This window comes from Channa argus, chromosome 21, assembly GCF_033026475.1.
Source record: "Channa argus isolate prfri chromosome 21, Channa argus male v1.0, whole genome shotgun sequence".
NCBI classification, from domain to species: domain Eukaryota; kingdom Metazoa; phylum Chordata; class Actinopteri; order Anabantiformes; family Channidae; genus Channa; species Channa argus.
In genome coordinates, this window is record NC_090217.1 from 6,424,150 (window position 1) to 6,447,722 (window position 23,573).

The 23,573-nt window shown below is 43.8% G+C and overlaps 2 protein-coding genes across 3 annotated transcripts in view; one reads left to right on the plus strand and one right to left on the minus strand.

The window, feature by feature from the left end:
• LOC137107025 (endoplasmic reticulum-Golgi intermediate compartment protein 2-like) overlaps window positions 1–23,573 on the minus strand; it is a 33,514-nt gene that overhangs the window by 5,240 nt on the left and 4,701 nt on the right. The gene's annotated exons all lie outside the window — the stretch shown is intronic.
• Window positions 1,796–23,546, plus strand: kdm7aa (lysine (K)-specific demethylase 7Aa). 2 transcript variants are annotated; one of them, XM_067491208.1, is made up of 18 exons: window positions 1,796–1,945; window positions 9,240–9,325; window positions 9,731–9,848; window positions 10,316–10,476; window positions 12,675–12,816; window positions 13,211–13,397; window positions 13,830–13,992; window positions 16,495–16,582; window positions 16,699–16,805; window positions 16,997–17,088; window positions 17,302–17,388; window positions 17,641–17,889; window positions 18,148–18,275; window positions 18,571–18,725; window positions 19,358–19,452; window positions 19,745–19,899; window positions 19,993–20,378; window positions 20,910–23,546. In XM_067491208.1, exons 1-18 carry the CDS (start codon window positions 1,848–1,850, stop codon window positions 20,996–20,998), a joined length of 2,586 nt encoding a protein of 861 aa, XP_067347309.1. In that variant the 5' UTR covers window positions 1,796–1,847; the 3' UTR covers window positions 20,999–23,546. The 2 variants fall into 2 exon arrangements, with proteins under 2 accessions (XP_067347309.1, XP_067347310.1); XM_067491209.1 differs by lacking the exons at window positions 12,675–12,816; window positions 13,211–13,397; window positions 13,830–13,992.

Genomic DNA, 23,573 nt, shown 5'->3' on the forward strand with positions numbered 1-23,573 from the left:
AACACCTGGATTTCTTGCAGATACAAATAGTCCAAACTCCTGGATTCCCTGACCGGAGACGCCATTTACAATTAATTTTAGTAAAGCCAGTGAGTTACGGCTACACGATTTGTACCAAGTGACTTTGTGGTTGCCCGTACCTAAAAATGAACGGCCCACTTAACCTTGCTTTGTTAACTGTCTCTATAAACAAATGTAATTATAATATTAGATTAGATTAGATTAGATTAGATTCAACTTTATTGTCATTACACATGTACTAATATAGTATAGTAATAGTATATAGTATGTGTATATATATATATACATAGTGTACATAGTAGTATACATAGTATATATATATATATATATATAATAGTAATAGTAATAGTATAATAGTATAGTATAATAGTAATAGTAATATAGTACAAAGGCCTGGCAATGTGGCTGCTAATACTGAAAACATAAACAATATTTAGTTTTCTAAGATCGCAGTTGACAGAATTCATGTAAGAAGTAAAGTTTTCCACGACTATCCATCAGCAGTGACACTAAATCATCTCAAGGAGCATTTGCCTCCACTTACAAAGGGTTAACTAACTTCCAGGAGAAGTGTTTAAAGACGTTGCGGGTCTGCACACCAGACATGAAGCTGCACTGCAAACACCGGCCTGACAAAACAGAAAACCTAAAGTGAAGACACGATAATGATCTACTACAACCAAGTGCTGAAGGCTGCTATTATCATTCTATGGACAAAGGAGATCTTTATGTCTTGCTGCAGAGCGAAAATGCACCAAAGAAAAAAACACACGCACGCACACACACACACACACACAGACACACAGAGAGAGAGATCTGCAGAACCTAGCAGATCACATGTGTCTTCTGTGCAGTGAGTCCCTGCATGCACCAAGCCTGCTTGCCTATGCAGAGCGACACAGATGGGCGTGTTGGGGGATGGGTGCTGTCAGCTCACAGATCAAACTGTGGGTCGGTGGTCCCATTGCTATTCCCCACACAAGCACGTAGGGCATGTCAGACACGCTCCAAGGAGACATACCAGGGGTGGATATTGCGTTTTGGTTTTTGCAATGTCTGCCATAGGTTGAAAATATGAATCGAACGAGCTCTACGCAAAGAAAGGGTGCGAATACAAAAGGAAATTGCTGAGAGAGCAGCTTTAGATTGCGTGACACATTTAGACTTGCACCATATAGCTGTGTTAATAGGTTTCTGTTAAGTCAGTGCTGATGTTGCAAATTTCATGGTGGATCATGCTAAGTACAGTGAGCTCAAACACTTTTACACATTGTTTACCTTTTTTTTCAATATTTATGTGTTGGGTTATATTTATCGCTGCTTGGAAATTAATACATAAAGTCTATAAAGTCAATAAAAGGTTGAGTAAAACATTATTTATGAATGATTTATGACAGATACGATGGATTGAATGAATACATTTGGTGTCATTTGTAATCTGTGAATACGACTCGAACCTTACATCCTTTTAACCAGCTAATAATATGCTATATCAAATGAGGTCTCATTTAATGATGCTCACTGATACCTTTTATTTAATTTAAGAGTACTCGTACTCTGTTGAATCATTTCTAATTTTGAGCAAATGTCTAGAACGGCACCATTAGGTCATTCCTTTGTTGGAAAAAGTTTATGTCTATTGTTGGTGTTCCTACACAACCAGATGGAAATGAATCATTTGGAAACTGACGTCAGAAGTGGGATTGCCTAGAATGGCGAATCTCGTGGGGAGCTCGGGTCAGCTCGGCTCTCCCTCGGGTATTTCCGGACGGCGAGTTAAATCCCCGCCCCGCATCATTCCTGCGTTGTTTGGGGACAGTAGGAAGATGGCGGCGGTCCCGCTGTACTGTGTTTGCCGGCAGCCCTACGATGTGAGCCGGTTTATGATTGAGTGCGACATCTGTAAAGACTGGTTCCACGGCAGGTATGTTGGTTAGAATGCTCTTTAGAGATATAGGCCATTGAATACGATAAACATTGGTTGTTTAGCAAAGAAAGGCGACGTTTCTGTTAGCGGTGTTGACTGGTAGCTAACTCGGCTCGCTAATGCTAGCGGTGGGCGACGGGGGTTTTAAACCGTCTATTGACTCGACTTTACGAAAGAAAGTGGGGTTTCGTTTACATGCTTACGTTGACTGTGTTGTTGTGCCAGCGAGTCTAAAGGATGCGAGATGGATTTCGTCCCAGTTATCACGTTGGGAACGATCGCGATCGAATGGTTTTTACTCAAATAAAGCCCCGTAGCAAATAGTTTGATCTACTAATATGCGGATCTAACGTTAGCGGCGTTGCCGAGCTGTGCCAGTCGCGCTGAGTGATCAAAAGCTTGGCCGGGTGATCGTGACGTACAAAGGCGGCACAAGGTTTGCCGTTACCTTACCTCCAGTTTAGAGCGAAGTTTAACATGAGTTACGCTGTAATAAAGATCTACTTAAATCGGTCAAGTTCAGCAGTGTGAGAACGCGAGCTCCCAGTCCGGCTCACCAGATCATGTTATTTAACACAGAAGCCATATTTTATTTGTTTCAATTTAGTTCTACTTAAAAGTTTTGACTTAATCGACATTTTTTAAACAACTTGTGTTTGGACACTGTGCGGGTTATTGTTATAACTGATAATGACATTTGAAGCCTGAGAGTACATGTTTAACACTTTTGTTACGGTGTTAGTAGTGTACTTTATTGCTAAGGAAACCGTAGAGAAGGGGCTTGTTATGATGAGGGTTTTGATTGACAGCTTGAGAAATTTAAATCCCCTTTAAAGCAGGGGAGGCACATGGCAAAGGGCCCCTAGTGGTGAACAGGGAGATTGGCCAGCACATGTGTCTGGACTGCCTGTGTTGTTGTTTTTTTTTTTGTTTTTTTTGTTTTTTGTCGTATTTTATCTGTATCGACATGACTGATTATAACTGTGCCTTTGGTGTTATCGAAGCTTGTATGATTCATACTGTGGGCGACAGGGTGTCGGCCGTTAAAATCTTAATGCGAATTTGATTGTTGTGTAATCTGTTTATTGTGCATCTGTGAATCCCTCGCCTAAAGTATCAATTTTTCCAAAATGTTGTTATCCACAGTTTTGTGCAAGAAATCCTCAGTGTTTTGTGGTCAAGATCATTGTGATCTTGTGAGAGTTATCAGAGTTTAAATCCTTTATCAGACACCATCAACTCATAAGACAGGGTTGCTGTGTAGCTGAGCTTTTAATATGAGCAGTTTTTTTACAATCAGAAATACTTTCTTAATCCCAGAGGGGAATTTGTTTTTACGAGCTCAATCAAGAAAACGTCTTAATGTTGTGAAATAATTGGTTGTGTTTCAAACTCAGGTGATCAGCAAATCCTGCCTTCGTGGTACTGTCCCTTTTTATCTCACTGTAAAACAGAGTCCATAGATTGAGTTGAACACAAGTTCCACATATCCCATTCTTCAATCTTTTGAATCGGCCTGCGTGGGCGAATCTCCACGGCAACTGTTTGTGAATACAATAATCTGTTTTTGCTTGTGTTGAAATGATGGAAGCCATTGCGTAACCATATTAAGCTTGCTGCCAAAAAAACTTGCAGGCCAGAATTTGCGGTATGTTGGAGCCAAAAAAGACTGGCTGGCTGTATGTCATGTGCCAGCAAGAAAAGGAACAAATGTTGGAGCTTCCCCCATTGATGACTAATAAGCACGTACACACACACGCACGCACATGCAGCAGAGCTCCAAAAACAGCCACATTTCCAGCCTCTTTCCCACGACGCCGGCCAGAAGGAAAGGGATATTCTCTTGCCGCGGAAGACGGCGTGCCAATAATCGAAAGGAGCTCAACCTCCCAGCGCCTGTTTATCAGCGTTCTAGCTGAGTTACTGTTTGCGCGGGGGGGACTTTTGTCTCCGTTTCTGGAAGGAATCCTGTTTTCCATCACCCGTATCTCTTACCATCTCAGTGCACAATACAGCACGGGACTTTAATGGAGCAAAGACTTTACAGGGGGGATTGGTGATTTAAGCGGTAAACAACGGAACTGGTATTTGTTTAGATAAGCTCTGCTCCCCTGTATTGATTCCATATCGGCAGGGATCAACCCCCCTCAGTCATTTGCCAAATGTTTGCTGTTCCTATCTTTACAAATAGGAAAACTATAATCTTTTCTGCATTACACAGTATGTGTTACATATCATAGTCAATAATATCATCAATAACATAAAAACAGTGACTCCCAATCGTTTTGGCTTATGGCTTTGTCCAAAAAAGTCATCTACGTGTGCGTGGGTTAAATGTTCTGCACTTATATAGCGCTTTTGTACCTAATGGCACTCAAAGCGTTTTACACTGCTTCTCATTCACCCATTCACACTCGCAATCACTCACACGCTCACCGGGAGCAACTAAGTTGAGGTTCAGTGTCTTGCCGAAGGACTCTTTGACATGTGACTGGAGGAGGTGGGGATTGAACCAACAACTGCTCCACCTTCCTGCGCCACGGTCGCAACTGTTCGCGGTTGAACCACGTCGAGATTTACTCCATTTGCTTGATTTGTGAGTCCAAACGGGTCACGGAGTATCTCATAAGAGAACAAAGGTACAAATACATTGAAATTGTGTCTTAGATGTCCTGTTGGGTATCTCACCCCTTTGGTTTATTTTGCAGCCCCCCCATGTTGGTCACCTCTGCCCTGCGGGAAAAGGCACTGACACCAAAGCCCGCTAGAGTTTGGTTTAGATTCCAAATGTTTGTTTGAACTCTGTTATTTACCATTTACAGACTTGCCTAATTACAAGAGCTGCCTCTTTAAATGAGTTGTTGGCAGTGTTTTCGCGATGCCACTTTGCGTCAACGGTGCAGTTGGATTTCTGGTCGCGTCAGATCACAGGGTTCGCCCCAGTTTAGGTGTCGGGAACTCGACTCCGCACGTCGACCGACTGATTTTTAGGTACCGGCGGCGGAGGGTGACGATAGAACACCGGGCTTAATGAGACAAAGATTGATAGCATCTCCTTCAAGCCAAGTTCAATGAACGATCCATCAATGTCACACAGAGCGAGCACACTAAAGAGAGACGGATTGCGTCGGCAGAGCCCCCTCTGTGACGTTTACGCCTACTGGATGGACGGGCGCGTGGAAGGATAGTTCTTTTTTTCAACCACTGCCGCTCACAAAGGAGACGTTTTAGATAATCTGTTTGGATGCGCGATAAGGTAATTGGCCGAAGTATAGAGGGGCCTCATTGCTCTCGTTAAAAACTATGGTTACCGCGAGACATAGGCCTGTCTCTGGAGGGGGAGGGGGCGGCTTTAGGGAGACGGCATTACTTTTGGTCGGGTCAATGTTGATAAGGGGTCAACGGCCTCGAGTATTGATTACTTGTCAGTGTGACAGTGTTCTGATGTTAAAAGTACTTGATTTCTCTATATTTATATATTTTGACAACTTCACTTTAAAAACAACCAACTGAAGACTGAAAGGTGGCAAAAAACTGGAAAACTCAGTTTTACTTCCATTTAAAAGCAGTGAAAATGTTTTTGTTTGTTTTTTCTTATTGATCGTATATTACAACCTTTGCGTATTCGTTAGATATCATAAAGTGTCCATCGATGAACAATGAGAGAGGAGGATATCTAAAAAAACAGCAAGTCTTTAGTTAAGTTCAGACTTGTTTTTTATGTTTTTATTTTTTTCAGCAGCACACACTCACAGGACCGATGACTTTGCAGGTTTTGCAGGGTCCCCGGGGCCTTGAGATAAGCACCACGAAGACGTGCGCGGAAGCAGAACCCCAGCACTAGAAGCCTCGGGGCAATGCAACCCGCAGCAAAATCACTCACGTCGTTAAAAGTCCCCGGGGCTCCGCGAAGCTCCGCAAACAACCGAGCGATCCTTCTTTGTCCTTCTTTTTACCGACCGACTACAGATTGGCCAACAGTCTCCCTGAAGCTGTAACCGCTACACGGATGTCAGCCTAATGTAAATTATTTGACCAGTAAGGGCAAAATGATAGATCACTCCTCCATCTGTCAGTGGTTCTCGTACTGGAGGAGTTAGGTACTCCTGTGAGGAAGAAAAAGATAGTCAGGTGTGTTTAACTGGCTTCATCTCCCCTCTCGGTCTCAACCACCCATCCATTAGGGATCTGCCATTTCCCTAAAGTAGGCATGTCACTGCCCCGTGCAGGGCAGTTATTTAGAGCTTAAAATAATGACGACGCCCGCCTTCAGCTTTTGTTATTTTGCACGGATCGCTGAGGACAATGAACCCCTCACGGTGCACGGACTAATGAATGAGCCCTCTCAGTCGCACAGGAAGGAGGCCCTCGACGAGAGGAAGCGGAGGGAGAGGGCTGTGGATGGCAGGGGTTTAGCCAAGCACACACATCTTCTCACTTTCAGGAAGGGATGCTTTCCTTGTTAATCTGCTGCATTGCCATCACAGAAGACTCCAGTCCAAATGTTTGTTTGGATCTTTTTTAACACATTGACAGTACTGGCTGTCACGTTCTGTTGAGAACACGCTTCGTTGTCGTACAACGTGCGCTAACCCTCTGTCATTCTATATTAAAGTGACGTCGGATTAGCGGTCTCCAATCTGATCCTCGCACTGGTTGCTTTGCATGCAAATAAAGTTCACATTGGTTCACAAACTGTTTGCATACTCACCGTGATGCAATACATCATCAAGTCTTAGCAAGATGCCAAATACTTGGCTCCCTTTGACTTTACTAGCTCTCTGTGTTGCAGCCTGCGTCCACGCAGATTCACAAGCTCGGTCGCCTTCTTAACTAGTCACCATCACAGGCGACACGTCATGTGCGGAGTCAGATTGGAAAATGTGGCACAGTGCCCCGATTTCCCACTGCTGTGTTACATAAAGAAAAGTAGCAAGTAAAATGAAGACAACAAGGTCGCCCAAGCCGAACAGACGCTGCTTTTGCAGCGCTCGACGAACCCGACGGCAGAGAGCCGCGACTCTCACTTTCCCTAGCGAACTGGCACACGTTTGAAACAAAATTCCAGATATGTGAGCTGGGCCTCGTACTACAGCCAAGCACTGTGCATTGTTATTGTTGGTCATCTGCTCGCTCACGTGTGGGAGCAGCAGTGATATTTGAGTTTTTAAATAATTGTTTTTTTTTTCCCCCAGCCTTTTTTTCAGTGGACGCGTTAGGAAAAAGCTGACATAAAAATGTCTTTCTAAGAGCAAAATCTCAACAACGACTCACAGATTACATTTTCAAAAGTACTGAAGAAAAGTGGAGTCGCTCTAAACGGTTTTGGAAGCTAGTAGAAAAGGAGGCAGTATGCTTGTTTGCTTTAAGAATGACGTTCTTTACAATAATGTCATGCAGTCTATTATAAAACCACAATCATCTGAGCAGAGGGAACTACTGTTGATATGTGCCTCACTAGAGTGAGGGGGTGGCCAGCATTCACACAAGCTCACCACTTCCTGATGAGTTAATGGCCCTCAGCTTTATTTCCTTTACAGTTTCCTGCAATGCCGTGTACATCAAAGCTGGCTGCAGTAAGCTCTATCGCTCCCGCAGGCCTTTGCATTTATATTTTGTTCCCGCCCTGTCGCCACGCTATTGCTAGACAGCAACTTGGAGACGGTCACTAAGAAGTTGATGGTTTTAACATGGCAAATGACTAGTTTAAATTCTGTGCGCATGCAGTTTTGTCATGGATTGTCTCGTCTATGCAATTTCTTCTTTGCAGTTAGCGGGATGTTTCTCAATGAAGCAAAAGGAAAACAAGCAGAGGAAGTGTAATAATTGCATTGGCGATGGTCTTTAGCAAAGTCAGAATAGTACCGATAGCTATAATGTAGGTTTGTGAGTATCTCGTTGTTTCTTGTCGTTTCACTTTTTGAAACGGTAACAAGTGTAAATGCGTCATAACGGACCTAAAATGAGTTTGTGCAAAGTTTAATGTCGTGATATTTGTGCATACACCCGCACATTTATTCAAATGTGGAAAGTATAGCAATGATCACAAGTTGAAATAATGGTGCTCCAGAATGGTTAGTTCCAGGTCAAGTAAGGACACATGACCTTATAAAATAGAAGTGTTGGGACACATGACCTTATAAAATAGAAGTGTTGTATTCAGACCTGAAATCCCTTTAGAATTACAGCTTAGCAGCGGCCCGTTAAGCACGGCGGGTCGTTTGCGTTTGACCCCTCCACCTCTTTTTGCACGTAATAACCCTAAAAATGACCTGCTTACGTGTGTGAGTCACACGACTGTGTAGCTTCTGCTGTCTGTTTAGGCTGAATGGCAGCTTGCCTCTCTGGATTGGGGTTGTAGTGTGAAACAGAGGAAGGCATGCGTGTCAATGCCTGCGGTTTGGCTGTCGCGGGTCAGTCGGGGTATCGGCGGGAGCGACACCGGTGCAGATCCACGGGAGAAAACCTGAGACCGAGACGCAAACTCGCCGTACAAGGTTTTAGCTTTACTCTGAACTTGTGCAGGCAGAATAGGAATAACAGGAGGACACCTGCCCCCCCCCCCCCCCCCTTATTTTTGGTAAGGGGCAGTATTTATCCTGACTTGTAGAACAGTTGTTGGACAAAGTAGCCTAGATCAAAGGTCACTTTCAAGACCCAAGTGTACTTTCTATGTTTTAATATTTATCCCAAAACCTGTGACCCACAAACTCTTCTCTCAATACTCATGTCCTCTTGTAACATCTACAAAGGGTTTGAAAAAATTGGAAATGAACTTGTTTATGAAATGTCTTTTAATTTGACCAGGCCAGATAGAGCTCACATTTTGGTCAACTAAAATAGTTTTTTTTCTTTTTTTAGCAATTTTAGCAACCCTTTTTATTGATCATTACCAGCTATTTCAAAAATCAAATGTTTTATCACGCTCTTTAATGGCCTCTGATTGAAATTCGTTTACTACTAACGTAAAGCGAGCCAACTATGGCGCGGGACAACCGTGGCGCAGGAAGGTAGAGCGTTGCGCAACGGACCTGCAGTCGTTGGTTGTTGGTTCGATCCCCAGCTCCTGCAGTCACGTGTCAAATTGTCCAACCCCATGAGCGTGTCTCTCAGGTAGAAAAGTGCTATATAAGTGCAGAACATTTAGATGTACTGATTAAATGAAGGTGTGTTACTTTGGGATTACAATGAATTTGTGTTTATCTTAAATGTTTATTTATACATAAGGTTCCTGAATTGTGCTTCAACACGTTGTGAGTCTGGTCTAACTCGGTCGCTTCTTCATTTCCAGCTGCGTGCAGGTAGAAGAGCATCATGCTGTGGACATTGATGTTTACCACTGTCCCAACTGTGACGTTGTGCACGGACCCTCCCTGAGTGAGTAATGGTTTCCCTCATTAGTGGCATGTTTCCTTTACTTTTTGGCTTATTGTGTAGCTCTCCCTTGTTTTCTCTGTCCTACTACGCATGTTATTTGTCAAAGAGCATCCTTGCATTTTCTGTCTTACATTTTCACGTTGCCATTTTGTATTTTCCATCCCGCCTCTGTCTGTGTATGATGGACTAGTCCTGGGGTTAAAAAAAAAAAAGCCACTTTTTGGGGGGAGCGAGCAGGCCATTCAGTTACCAAACTAATGTAATAGTGTAATTGAGCAAGCTTCTCCATCTGTTGAGTAGTGAATTATTGCTCTCCCTAAAAGCGGTGGTGACTTTGCGAGCGAACTGGCACGATATCATTAGAGCGAAGCAACTTTATCAAACCTGTTTTTCTGTTTGCTTTAGTGAAAAAGCGCAACAACTGGCACAGGCACGACTACACGGAGCCGGACGACGGATCAAAGCCGGTGCAGGCCGGCACCCCAGTGTTTATCAAGGAGCTGCAGAACAGGACCTTTCCCAGGTAGATGTCCATTTGGACGCGGGCAACAAATTGCCTCGACTATTAACCCGACCACCGAGCGTCGAGCCACATTCACGTCCGTGTAACTAGATGAAGAGTTTGTGGAAATGGCCCATATCGCGCCGCTAATGTGGTTTATGTCATCGGGCCGTATTGTGATTTATTTACCGTTTACCGTTTACTTAAAATGTAGAAGTGGATGTCCTGAAGCTGAATAGAGCTGTCACTTTTAGATTCACACAAATAAAAGGCAACAATTGTGGGGAAACGGACAGTTTACGGTAGAGGGACATTATTGAGTTTGGTAACCTAGTGACATTGGAAACAAGCAAGCAGCATAAGCTACTAAGCCCATCCAGTGTAGTTTTTAAGATTTGAAAACTATATGGATGTGAGATGTTAATGTGGTGCAGCATATTTAGTAAAATGATGTTGGTTTTCTTTTGGTTTTTTTTGTCTTGTTTCAGTGGCGAGGAGATTCTGATCCGGATGAAGGGTGAGCTGGTGACAACCAGGTATCTTGAGAGGCATGGCTTCAACTACCCCATAGCAGTCACTGAGATGGAGGACCTGGGACTCAAACTACCACCCCCTACCTTCTCTGTGAAAGATGTGGAGCAGTATGTGGGTAAGGACACAAGCTTGATTCCGTAGCGGATTCAGCCGTATGGAATTTCAAATAACACATTTGCGCATATCCATTGGGAAGAATGTTATTGGAAAGCACAGTCTGCTTAAAAGCTAATGACAGCACCCAACACCAGCCAACCAAGCAGCCATCGCTGAGTGGGCGCCATCTGCGTGTCAATAGGAACAGGTTTCCAGGTTCGCGGGGTTTTAACCCACTTATCGGGCGTCGGGCGACGGCCGAATGAGCTCTGAATGAGTGCGGGCTAAGCTTTCAGTGCCCTTTCTGCGACCGCTATGCTTCCATGTGGAAACAGCCTGCCACTTCCCAGCTCACATTACAAACCCATTACCAAGCCCACCGGTGTTTTTATCATTAAGTTCAAATTACAGACTCCCTCCGTCACTTATCTTTGTCTCCCAAGCCCCATTGAGCGTTAAGCCCAGACACAGGCGTTGCGATCAGGGACCGAGTATCGGGTTACGTTTCTTACGGCCGGAAGACAACGGAACAACGGGAGCGCTTATGTTTTATGTGACTGACGGGTGTGTACACAGTTGTGGAGGCAGCTCAGTGTGCGGTCAACGATTGAGCTTAGTGCAGGAGTACTTTAAGAACGCCCACGCGAGTGGAATCGCATAAACGCCGAGGAACGATAATGACACTCACCTCTTTGCGTCCGTACTTAGCGCTGAGTTAGATAGTGAAAGCGTTTTCCCAAGAAGCTGGAGTATCCGGTGAAGAGATGTAGCATATATGTCTTTTGATTCGCCTTCTCTATCCCACATTTGTCCATATCTCTGTTGTAACTTGCAAAATTGCAAAAGTCCAATAGTTCAGTGCTCTTTATATAAATCAGTGTTTTGTAGTAGTTGTTTTTTTAGTTTCAACATAATTTAAGTGAGATCATGATGAAAGTAAAGGAATTCTGTGTGTCGAAATATAAAAACATTGCAATATCACAGAAGCCAGATGCATTGTAACGTGATGCAAGGAAGTATTTGAAATCTGATATCACCGGGCCCATCGGTGACTCAGTCCTCTGTTCACGACTTCATCCTGTCCAAAAACATTTCCTTGGCAAACCGTAGCAGAAGGGAAAATGTCAATGTAGTGGTTTATTACAGAAATTGTGTCCCAAATGAGAAACGTCACATTCAAATTCAATCTAATCAGATAGCGTGTGTGTGAGAAATGTTGGATTTTGAGAGACAAGTGCATATTCTTGGTATCTAATAAGGAACTCAATGTTTCCAAAAGTGAGTTCATGAGAACTATGACTGTTCCTGAACTATTGAACTTTGTAGCACTAATGCTCTTGTAATATGTCAGCGATTGTGTTAAATATTAAGTGTTCCAACTGAGGTGCGGATTGGTTTTGTTGTTTTTTTTACGTATGTTTGTAAAGTTGGTGCGAGAGCTTGGTGTTATGTGGTTTCAAGGCAGCTTTGTCTCTCGCCGTGTGACTGTCTGCCTCTGCTCCAGCTGTTCTGTGTCATCAGACGCTGGCCAGCTGGGCTTTTGAGGTGTCTTGAGAGTACAAGTGCATGTGAGAGCGGGCGGGAGAGAGAGAACATGCAAAAGAGTAATAAAAAGGAGCGTGGGAGGGATGTGGGTGAAATACAACCACCAGCTGTCTGGCTACACACTGAACCTCGCCCCTACTTCCGGCCCCGCGCGTCAGCCAAGTGCGATTTGTACCGCCCCAACTGTTGGCTGCGTGTTCTGCATCTCTGCACTGACTTTTTTTTCTGTCTGTCTTTCTTTCTTTCTTTCTTCTTCTTCCTTGTTTTGCATCTGTTTTCTGTCTCCTACATGTAAACACCACATGCAGCTTTTGCAGTGCTTCTCACATCCATATATCTATTTGTCTTTATGCTCAAGGTCTCCCACGCACACATGAGGTATTTAATGCAATAGCCCTCTCACCTCCACCCACTTCCCTTCCTCAGGGACTGCTGGTCTGGTCTGGACAGATACAGATTGTCTAACTTGTCAGTATAACCCCTCCCTTCTGTGGTATATTGATGCTCAGGGCTTGATCCCTAAAAGCGCATGGAACTCTGCCAGCAGGCCACTGACCCCAGTCAACCACACACCCACTCAGCAGCCAATTAAAAAAGATATTGTTAATGTCAGAGTACAGATCCTCTGGACAAGATATTGTATGTGCTAAACTGTGGTTTTCTCCAATCTAGGTGGTGAAAAAGTCATTGATGTCATAGACGTTGCAAGGCAGGCGGACAGCAAGATGAAGCTCAGCGAGTTTATCAAGTATTTCACCAAGTTGCATCGACCCAAGGTCCTCAACCTCATCAGCCTGGAGTTCTCCGACACTAAGTACGCTATGCTACAGTTTAGTTTCAGTTGGTACGCGGGTGTAGTAAAAGCTAGTAGAAAAGGTCAGTCACACCAGTGCGGCGTAAAGTGTTTTCAGTAATGTCGGTTGACATTTTGTTAAAGGGATTATTGTTATTGTTCTTTATGTTACTAATGAACTATTTCCAAGGTCAGGAACATCTGTAGTTGTCGCTGGAGTTTCTTCTGTGCTTAAAAACAATGGAATTCGAGTCAACTCGCAGATCCTTGCGATCTATCTCCAGGGTTATTGATTTTGTGTTAGGAAAAGGGTGTATGGTATCATGCTCAACATACCCGGACAGGGCACCCAGATAGTTTTTGGAGCCAGCTTTAAAATATAGTATACGCTGTTGCGTCACTGTCATCTTCCCAGGATGTCGGAGTTGGTGGAGGTTCCTGACGTGGCTCAGAAGATGTCTTGGGTGGAAAACTACTGGCCGGACGACTCGTTTTTCCCCAAACCCTTTGTCCAGAAGTACTGCCTTATGGGGGTCAAGGACAGCTACACAGATTTCCACATAGACTTTGGAGGAACCTCTGTGTGGTACCACGTTCTTTGGGTAAGCGGACGCTTGTCAGAGACTTGTGAAGCAGGGAGCCGTGGCACAAACACCGCTTCCAGGGCAAATGAATGAATTGCTGTTAGAATGTAAACCCAAGCTGATGACTGTTAGCGTGCGGTGATACTGACATGTTTAGGGCGGGTGCGTGCAGCTCGTTGGCTCGCACGTCCTGAAAGGTCACACTGCTTCTTACGTGCAATCGGCATCGTAAAGCTCCAGGGGCAGCACTGCTGTACCCACAGTGAGGATCTTAACAGTCTTTACTCTACATTTTAGTGGACGTGACTTACAGACTGGATGTGGGTGGGTGTTTGTGGGTGTTTAATAGCATCATCATCATCACAGCTGCCATTGTTAAACACACAACTTCAGAGTGTCATCAAAGTGTGACATCCATTAAGTCTAAACTCCTCTTCATCTTCTTGACAGGGTGAGAAAATCTTCTACTTGATCAAGCCCACTCCCGCTAACCTTGCACTATATGAGGCATGGAGCTCCTCGCCCAATCAAAGCGAAGTGTTTTTTGGGGACAAAGTGGATAAGTGTTACAAGTGTGTTGTACCCCAGGGAACCACGCTGCTTATCCCTACAGGTAATGATATTTGTCGTCAAACTTGTAGTTCTGACTTTTCTGTTTCTTTTTCCCATGTATATTAATGTTCATTTGGTTCAGTCCAAGGAGAAATTATTTATCCTGTTGTTGCTTGGGTTGCTTTTCACTGCGGCTTCAGTCATTGTACACTAAGAGCTTGTAACTGACAGGATCCACAATTAGTAGAACCCATGTGGGAAAGAGCCGGTGCTAGGTGTGGATCCAGAGCTGGTTCAGAGCTGATTCAACTTGTTAAACCTTGATCAACAGCTCTGTTTGTGTACAACAGGGTGTCTTTCCAAATGGCGCTCTTGGCTTTGTGAGCCTATGTAAATATGGAAACACCACCAGTCAAGTGCGATGACAATCAATGCGAAATGTCTTTTCATATCGAGGACAGGGACCAAACTAGGACGGGAGATGTAGTCGTCAAGTCAGTGCTGTTTGCAATGTGTCTGTAGTGTTAATGGTGCTGATGTAGTGTGGTTTTCCTAGAGTTGAGAAGTGTAGGTAGAAAGTGTTGGTCTTCAGGTGAAGTGGGTCTTTGGTTGCTCATTGGTGGTAGTGCCAGGTTTGGCCAAATAAGGGCGCGCAAATGAGGTAGGTTTCAACGAGGAGGCGGTTTCAGGTGTAGGCAATTCGGCTCCAGGTGAAAATGCAGCAGTGAGGCTGGAGCGTCAGCCCTTGCGTGCAGCCCTCCTTGCGTGAAGACCGACGACGTAAAGACCTGCGAGTCTACCTGCGCGAGTCCACCCAGCGGGGGACACCGGGGACACCCCACTCTGACGCCTCCTCCTTCCCTGGCTCTACTTGGCTCTACTCCACAAAGCCTGTTGCAGACACACGACATGCTGCTCACCTGAAGGCAATGGATTTAACGCCACCTCACAATGCTCATTTGGATCTTCGCCACAAAGCTACAGTCTGTTAGGACGGTTCCAGCCCCTGAACAAAGGGTTTGTGGAGACACATTAGGCACTGGAAACACTGTGTCGTCTGTTTCTTGACGTTGTCTTGACTCAAAGATGTTGAAATCAGCCCCGTGGACATCGTTCATTATTCTTCAGAAGGAATCAATAATCTGATTTATGTAAAGATGGACTGAAACTATTGTTAACAAGCTACACATCTGCCTTGAGCCTTTGCAGTAGTACAAAGTAAGATGAGACCTTACAACCAGCACACTGAATTCATACTAAAGATTGGGACTTGCCCTGTCGGTTTCAGAACACAGCAAAGCTGCACCACAATCTGCAGGAACGTCTAAATGACCCCTTTTTCCTTTGAACTCACTTTAGTTTGTTGGCTTTCTCACCAGCTCAAATGCACCGCGTCACCAGGCTCATGTAGCAGAGACTGCTTGAGTGAACCCCGTGGATTAGGTGTGAAATCATCTTGGATGATAACCAGCATTGTGGTTTCCAACAACTACAATTACACACAAACAGACATGCAGCAGCTGTTTGCCTTGCAGACTGTTTTGCACCAACATAATGTAGCTCACCTGTCTAGATTTGTTTTTTTACCATTCATTCCAAAGTTTAAAGGAGGCTTCCCAAATGTCCTGCCAAGAAAACAGAGACTTCTTTGAAGCCCTCCGTTATTGCCAAGGGTAAAGAACAGAGGGAATTTTTGATCCCAAGCAAGAAGCCAAAGACTTCTTAATCATCATAATTACAGTTGCAAAACAAAGTGAAACAGCTCTTGTTCTGTATGATGAAAGGAGTGATAATGCTGTGGGCACAGCTTTCTCTACACGTGACTTTAACTATATGCATTCTTTAACTAACGTTGTTCATTAGAAGTTCGAAAACACAGAAAAACACTTTTGTGTTTCATGTCACTAGTGAGTATGACATGCTTTCAAATTTGCTAAGGGAGCTCACTTTTCCAGTCACAAGATTATCTGCCCATCAGTCCCTCAGTGCATTTGGAAACTGTTAAACTTCTTTGCTATCCCCCATGCTCCCTCCCAGACAAAGCTCAGTTTGTACTCAATCCGTCTTCCAGCCCCGTGCCTTCTCAGCAAGCTGAGGCAGCATTGTTAAAGGGGGCTTTCAGTAGAGGGTGTGGTGAGGTGGACAATTAAGCTGGGGTCAAAGAGCACAGTAGGTCAATCAGCCAGTGCATTATCAGGCCTGTCTATCAGCCTTAAAACAACCCCCCCCCCCCCAGACTCTGCTTTCTCTCACTCTGTGTTATATAAAAAGTACCGTTTATCTCCGGGGTGGGGGGGGACGCACGCACGCCATCGTAAAAGACAACCTTATCTCCTTCTGAGCTCCGCTGTGGGATGATAAGCTTTTTCAGACACGTGGCTGTGTTATGCATTTGGAGACAGTGAGCTCAGAGATTCCTCCTCCAAACACAGTAATTCCTGCAGACTTGTCTAACAAATGCATGTTTGATTATTCTTGAAGTCGGAACACAATAGAGAACAGCTGTAATCTAAGTCTCTGAGTGGATGACATGTTAACATTTGTGCTCTGGCGCCACCTACAGGCTGGATTCATGCTGTTCTCACCTCTCAGGATTGCATGGCATTTGGAGGGAACTTCCTTCACAACCTCAATATTGGCATGCAGCTCAGGTAAAACGGCTCATACGCAACTACAACGGTTTCTTTGTGTATTTAGATTTAATGTACAATTCAATAAGCTCAGTTTTATTAGTTTACTTTACATAGTTTGGATTCTTGTTTCACAGGTGTTATGAAATGGAGCGTCGTTTGAAAACCCCAGACCTCTTTAAATTTCCATACTTCGAGGCCATCTGTTGGTATGTGGCCAAAAACCTTCTAGAAATGCTAAAGGGTGAGTCACATTTCTACCTTTTTACACATCTACAAAATAAATTGGAACACGTAAAGGGAGAATTCTCTGCATGCTTGTATGCAAATTAGACATTTTCAAAGACAATTCATCCTTTAGGTCTTGTTATTGGACAGTTTGCTTTCCATTTTATTTACTTTAAACCTAACAGCTTTTTTGAATTTTATTTTCAGAGCTACGTGAGGATAACTGTACACCACCAGCCTATATAGTTGAAGGAGTGAAGGCTTTAATCCTAGCAGTCAAGACCTGGTTGAAAAGAGAGGTGAGAGTCTGCCACAGTCTTCTCACAGTCATCTGTCAATACCTGCACCTTCTTTATCTACAGTCCACAGACTTACTGTCACATGGCACCTGAGCTCCAATAACAGATGTCACCACTGCTTTTCCTTATCTTCTAGATGTGTGTCAGTGGCCAACAACAAATGTCTTTCTCTTCACTTCTCCTGTCTGAATGTGCTCTGTTGTGACTTTGCAGGTGACTGAGCCCACCAGTGAGGTACCAGATAACATCAGGCCTAACCATCTCATTAAGGAGCTGACCAAGGAAATCCGCTACCTGGAGGTAAGAAAGGACGTGGAAAGGCTCCGAAACTAAAGCGTCAGTGTTGGTTTTACATGTAAAGTGCAAATGAGCTCTGAAGCATGGGGTGCGGTTTTCAAGACGCAAAGTCGTGACAGGACAGCGACACGCGCTGTTTAAACAAATGTAAACCTATTCAAATGTTAATTAACAGTTTGCTGCACCGTTTGAGCTTGTCAACCTATAGTCAATGACACTGACTCCTTTCAATGGATTTGGATATTTACTCACCAGGAGGAACCTGTCAGTGGCAACAAACCAGTGAAATCTCAGGGAAGTGGGTGCGGAGTAGTATTGACTGGCTGCCCGGCCACTCGCTCAACATTAGAGAGGCTGTGCCAGGCTCGTCGAGCGAGAAGAGCCGCCAGGCGGCTGAGGGAGCAGCAGCAGCAGCAGGGTCCCAAGGTGCCATCCAACCTGGACATCTTGGAGCAACACACAAAGGAGGTGCTGAAGAGGCTGGAGATGGGACCACTTGAGGAGGTAAGATCTATGGAGCAAACGGTACTTTTGGTCGTTCCTGTATTGGTTCTCTGAATTATGTTTGAAGGGACACTTGTGCCTGTAATTATGTGGTATCTGGTTTAAAGTTTATTAACAAAATATCCCTTTGATTATCAGTACTAAACACAGCTTTAGCATTTTTCTCATTAAGTAGAATAGAAAGTGTTCTTCTGTAGCTGTGGACTAAAAGACTTAATGGATCGTGCAATCGCACTGACTCCGATCTGTACCGCTCAGGATCCAGCTTTCTGTGCCAAGGTTCACGGGAAGCTCAACAAAGTGTCAACTGCATCAGCAGCTGCTGCTGCAGAGTCTTTAGAAGACAACCACCTGCGACTGATGCTGGTCAACGGCAGAATCATGAGGTGAGGAGACGTGACTGTGACACCAACGCAGCAATTTGTACGGCAGGATGAATCATTCGGCCGTAATGTGGGGAAACGTACTTAAAACAAACGTCATTCGGTGACATCATCTACGTGATGCAGTAATAAAACACAATGCTGTTATTAAACAGGAAAATGCATAGTTACGTCAACAAAATCTAACTGTGCGTGAAAGACTTAATTCACATATTTGTGTCCTGTCATTGCACAGGTCAGATTCCATTTCACGTAACAACTGACGGCATTCAAACGCACCGTGTATTTATTATTGCAGAGATATGAGGCGGCCATGCAGCAGCCCGGTCAAATCGGAGGGCGAACAGTCGTCCGTTTGTCAGGGTCCCCCAAAGAGTCGTGTGGACGTGAAGTCGGAGAGAACGCGGGACGGTCGAGAGCCGCAAAGTTTGGATGACAAACCCACACTCCTCGGTGAGTCTGCAGAGACTGTGATTATTACAGGAAACAAGTCTATTTAACAAAAACTGAGGCCATTAACAAGACTTAACATTAAATTTAGTGACTGCTTTTCTTATGAATAGTATATTTGTCCAAAGGGTTTGGATGCTAAAAGTTAGCAAACTCATTTGAGGAGTGTTGCAGTGTAATTTTTAGAAATCAGCTTCATTTACTTCACCTGTGCCTTGTGGAATTCAAGCTAAATGTGATGTCATCTGAAACAGTCAAACATTTTGAACATTAATGGCCTCAATGACTTCTGTTACTGCAACAACTCAACACGCACACACACGTATACATAATGATGAAATACAAGTTCTGGGACAAGTGGTTAGAGGATAAAATTTAAACCTACAAACAGCCATCCAATATATAGTTTGGTGTGTAGGAAAGCCAGGTACAGTGGTCTGCAGATGTTACCACAAACTGAGACTTTCTTTTAGTTTGGCTCTAATCTATGGAGAAAAATTATTTTTTTTAAAGTTGTGCTGCTAATATAACAGCTGTGACTCAAAGTTACATTTGACAATTTCAAATATATTGACAATGTCTGTATTAACGTGGATCGTCAGCACGTTCAGTTATGCCGTGTTGTGTTTTTTCAGGGGGTCTGGAAAGGGTGAAAACTGAACTCAGGGAAGACGTCTCGGGACACTCCGGCGTGTCAGATGGGGAGTCGGACAGTGACTCCTCCGCAGAGGTAAACATGTGCCAGACTTTCGCTCACAATCTGATAGGAAGAAAACCATAGTCAGCACTGAGCCAACAGCCTCCAATACCTAAACTATTAAACACGTTTTAATGTGTTTCTCTCGTACGCCGATGAACCTGTTGTGATGTTTGGAATCTACGGTTTTTATTTTTATTTATTTTTTGGTGTATTGCTATTGTCATTTTAGTCTGCTGTTACTTTTTTCTTTTATTGGAACAATGTGCTTGTTATTTGTGCTTTAATAACTAATGCATCCTTGTAAACTGGTTTGCCAATGTAGCGTAAACCATCGTTGGCCTCATCCTCTTCTGATGAGGATTCGGAGAGTTCCCAGGAGGAGGAGGAGGAGGAGGAGGAGGAGGACAGGGAGAAGGGCTCAGGGCAGCTGGACCAGTCTGGCCACAAACTCAGGCACAAACACAAACCACTCAAACGGTGAGAAATGCGTTCAGACAAATATTCAAGGCGTCACGATTACTGGCATTAATTTAGTGGTAGTGATGGTAGCGGTGCCTTTGTTTCCTGCAGAGAACGTCCTACCTCACCCACCACGGCGGAGGCCATTCAGGGGATGCTGTCTATGGCTGGTCTGCTGTGCTCCTCCGAGCCGGAGAAGGTAGCCTCGTCCCAGGATTCCTGGTGGTCCGGTCCGAGCCGGTGCTCGTCGCTAGACCAGAGGGAGTCGGCGCAGCAACAGCGCCGACTTCAGGTGGACAAGAGCCCGATGGACAGCCAGGGCAACAGCAGCAGCGAGGCCTGGGACAATCAGGGGCCCCCCAGCCCTTACGGCAGAACCCACGCCACCAGCCCAGAGACGGACTACCAGTACTGTGACCCCTCGATGTCTCCGCCGCTGCACCCATCGAAGAGACACGCCCCCAACCCCCCGCCTATCAGCAATCAGGCCACGAAAGGTTTGTAGTCACCAAGTGTCCTACTGTTTTCACGTGCGCATCCTTGGTCGAGGATGGAGGATAACGACAAGCAAAACTAACCAATTTACAACAAACAAAATTGTGAAAGTGATAATTTACAGCAAATCCTAATTATGTTATAACATGTGTTGTTCAATGTTTATTTATATCTGCGTATCTAAGGCCAAGTCCAGAAATTGTCTATTTAGACTAAATATTTTGGAATATTAATGACATGAGTTAGCAATTCCTGAATGCGGTGTGTTGTTTACTATCTGAAATCAGTCAACTGGTAAAGTGGTTAAAAATAATCGACAAATCTGGCAAATTATACAGAATTTAATTACAATTTCCAAAAACTTTATTCACTGGTACTGGTTCTGCTTCTATCATGGTACATTAGAAACTGTATGTTTTAAACTAAATAAGTCATCTCGTGTTTGGCAAACTGAGAAACCATTTTATTCATGTTTACAAATGATGCAGATTACTATATGCTGTTCCCTTCTAATGGGGTCACTCTTTTCGCAGGCAAACGGCCCAAAAAAGGAATGGCTACTGCCAAGCAGAGACTGGGGAAGATCCTGAAAATCAACAGGCACAGTCGTGTCTTTGTATAACGCCATCGGAGGCAAAATGAGAAGCTGGGGATGTATTGTTGAAGAAGGAAAAAAACATTTGTGCATTTGTTATCAGACACTTCTGTGCTGTAGAAAATGTGGGGAAAAAAGAAGAAAACACACGCGTACACGTACACACTGCCTGGAGACGACCGTAACTGAACGAACCGTGACACGTTAAACACGCTCGCTGTGCATGCTTAGGAGACAGGGTATTGGATTTGAAGTGAGCAAGTGCACGACTAGACTACAAGCACACTAAGAACAAAACAGAAAAAGGGGCTTCAGGCATAGAAGATGAGCATGTTGTGAATTTTTCTTCTGCAGGGAAAGGTGGACTGAAGCTCCTGTGGGCATTCAAATGGACAGAAGACATGTAGGAGGTCTACCTACCAAAAACACACACAAACAGACAAACAAACGCTTGCTTTGCCAGAGAAACAGCAACACATCTACTGCTTCTGATGCCAAGATCATCTGAATCGCATGTACTAATATATCCTCTCCTCTGAATGCACCCCTCCACAGCCTTCAGCTAACTTGGAACAGGATGGAGAAGCAGGGGAAAAACAGCTGCATCTCTAGCAGGGTAAAAAAATTTCTTTGGGTTTTTTTTCCCCTACTGGCCCTGAGGGAGGGGGAAACGAGGTGCTAAGGAGAAAGCGTTGAACTGAAATTTCAAAATGGTGCTTATTGTTTGTAATTTTCTCCACTCATGCTTGTACCTTCCACTCCTCACTTCCCTCTCTGACCCCCCCCCCCCCCCCATCTCAATCACACCAGCAATAATGACTGAGGAGAGGAAAGAGGCAGCACTTTGGGGCACTTTCCCCCTTTTTGTTTCACGTCTTTAAGTTGGAACTATTGTTTGTATTAAAGTCTACATAGTTGTGCTACAGACTTGCACAAATTAGTGCAAAAATCTCCCCTTCAATCTGCACTGTCTGCTAATGAGGAGTCTTTAAAGGGAAGTTGCTCAAAGTGCTGCCTCTCAGTGAATTTGTTTAAATAGGAATTACGAGTCGCTCGTTTAAAAAAAGGAAACTGATGACAAACGACTCGCTTAATTTATTTGTTTCTTTTGTGATTGTTGTTTGTTTTTTTGTTTTTTTTTTAAATGTGTTATTTTTATGGACTCTGATGTATTTATTAATTGAAAGAGAATGATTTTATTATATTTTGACCCTAAAACCTCAGCTGTTGAGTTTTTTTTCTCCCCTTTATAGGGCTCCCCAAGTTTTTTCCTTTTTTAAGTCTTTAACCTACTTTTTTGTAAATGTGGATGTTTTAGAGTTCATGTGACCATAATCTGTTGAGTAGCAATTTACCTATGAATCTTTACCTTCTATTCTGTCGGAATACTTTCCCTTCCCCAGTTGAATAGATCCTATGATGATTCTTGTCTCTTCTGGTTTCCTCTTCTCCCTGTAGCCAGAAATGTTGGTCTACGTGCGAATAGAGTCTAGGTTAGGATGACAAACGTCAACTTCCATATCTACACCTGAGCTTTTGTTCCAACTAGTGCCACTTACATTTAGCAAAAACCCACAAGTATTCTGAGCCACTGTGGTTTATCCAAAGTAGTCGGTGTATTCGGTGAGCATTTTGAAGAACTGCGACGAGTGAGTGACTTCTCTTTTTTTAAAATGATGCCAGTGGTGATGTGCATTTTCTGCAGTGTGCGCAGTTCTTCAGTCTCAGGGAATGATGCCATGGACGTTATATAACCTTCGATTAACCACCAGCCACATTGTGGATGCAGTCAAAATGTTCTCAGCACTCATGTCAAGACTTTTAAACTTTATCTCCTGCTTTGGAGTTGCTGAGGTTTACTTGTTAATCCATTGGTAAAAGTATTGCATAATTTGAGGTTTAGGTTGAAAGTTGTTTTATCTTTTCAAATAGGTTACTTTATCAAATTCATGTTAACAGAAGATGGAACTGTCCCCCACTGCTTCCTAACACACACGCGCTCAGCGTTACACGTAAAACACCCGTGTTTACTCGACTCTATCCAGGCTCGATGTTGCCAAGTAGCTTTAAGACCACCCTTTGAATGGTGTGAGACTTTGAAAGCTTTGCTCAGGTTGACTTGTTGTGCACATGACCTGCGACTGTGTGATCTATCACTCAACCCTGACAAGGTGTTTTACCTAATCCTAACGCAAACAACCAATTTACAGAATTAGCGTTAATCACATTGCCAGACTGCTTTTCTCTCTTTTTTTTTCCTTCCTTACACTACACTTTAACCTTTGAACTCTTTGCATGTCAAATCAATGAAAACACAAGCTGGCCTGCAGGCAGGATTGTTTTATGAGCTGTAGTATTAATCGTACAGAATTTGTCCCCTTTTGCTTTTATATACAGCTGTCTTGGCATTTGTTATGTGCGATGTTTTTTTTCCCCCCAGATTTAAATGGCTTGATTTTAAAATATACAAACACTGGCTAACTGACACTGTTAATGCGTTGCATTTTATTTCTGCATTTCAAAAATTGCGTGTAAATAAAACTAATAAAATTAAATTCTTTTGTCTAACTACTAATTTAGCCTGAAATAGCTAAAGTGTGGC

What these genes read in the sequence shown, in the direction of transcription:
- kdm7aa (XM_067491208.1), top strand. Translation starts at nt 1,848, where the DNA reads ATGGCGGCGGTCCCGCTGTACTGTGTTTGCCGGCAGCCCTACGATGTG. An exon ending in TGACAAACCCACACTCCTCG is followed by an intron (nt 18,726 to 19,357) that starts GTGAGTCTGCAG and finishes GTGTTTTTTCAG; the next exon opens with GGGGTCTGGAAAGGGTGAAA. An exon ending in ACAGTGACTCCTCCGCAGAG is followed by an intron (nt 19,453 to 19,744) that starts GTAAACATGTGC and finishes TTGCCAATGTAG; the next exon opens with CGTAAACCATCGTTGGCCTC.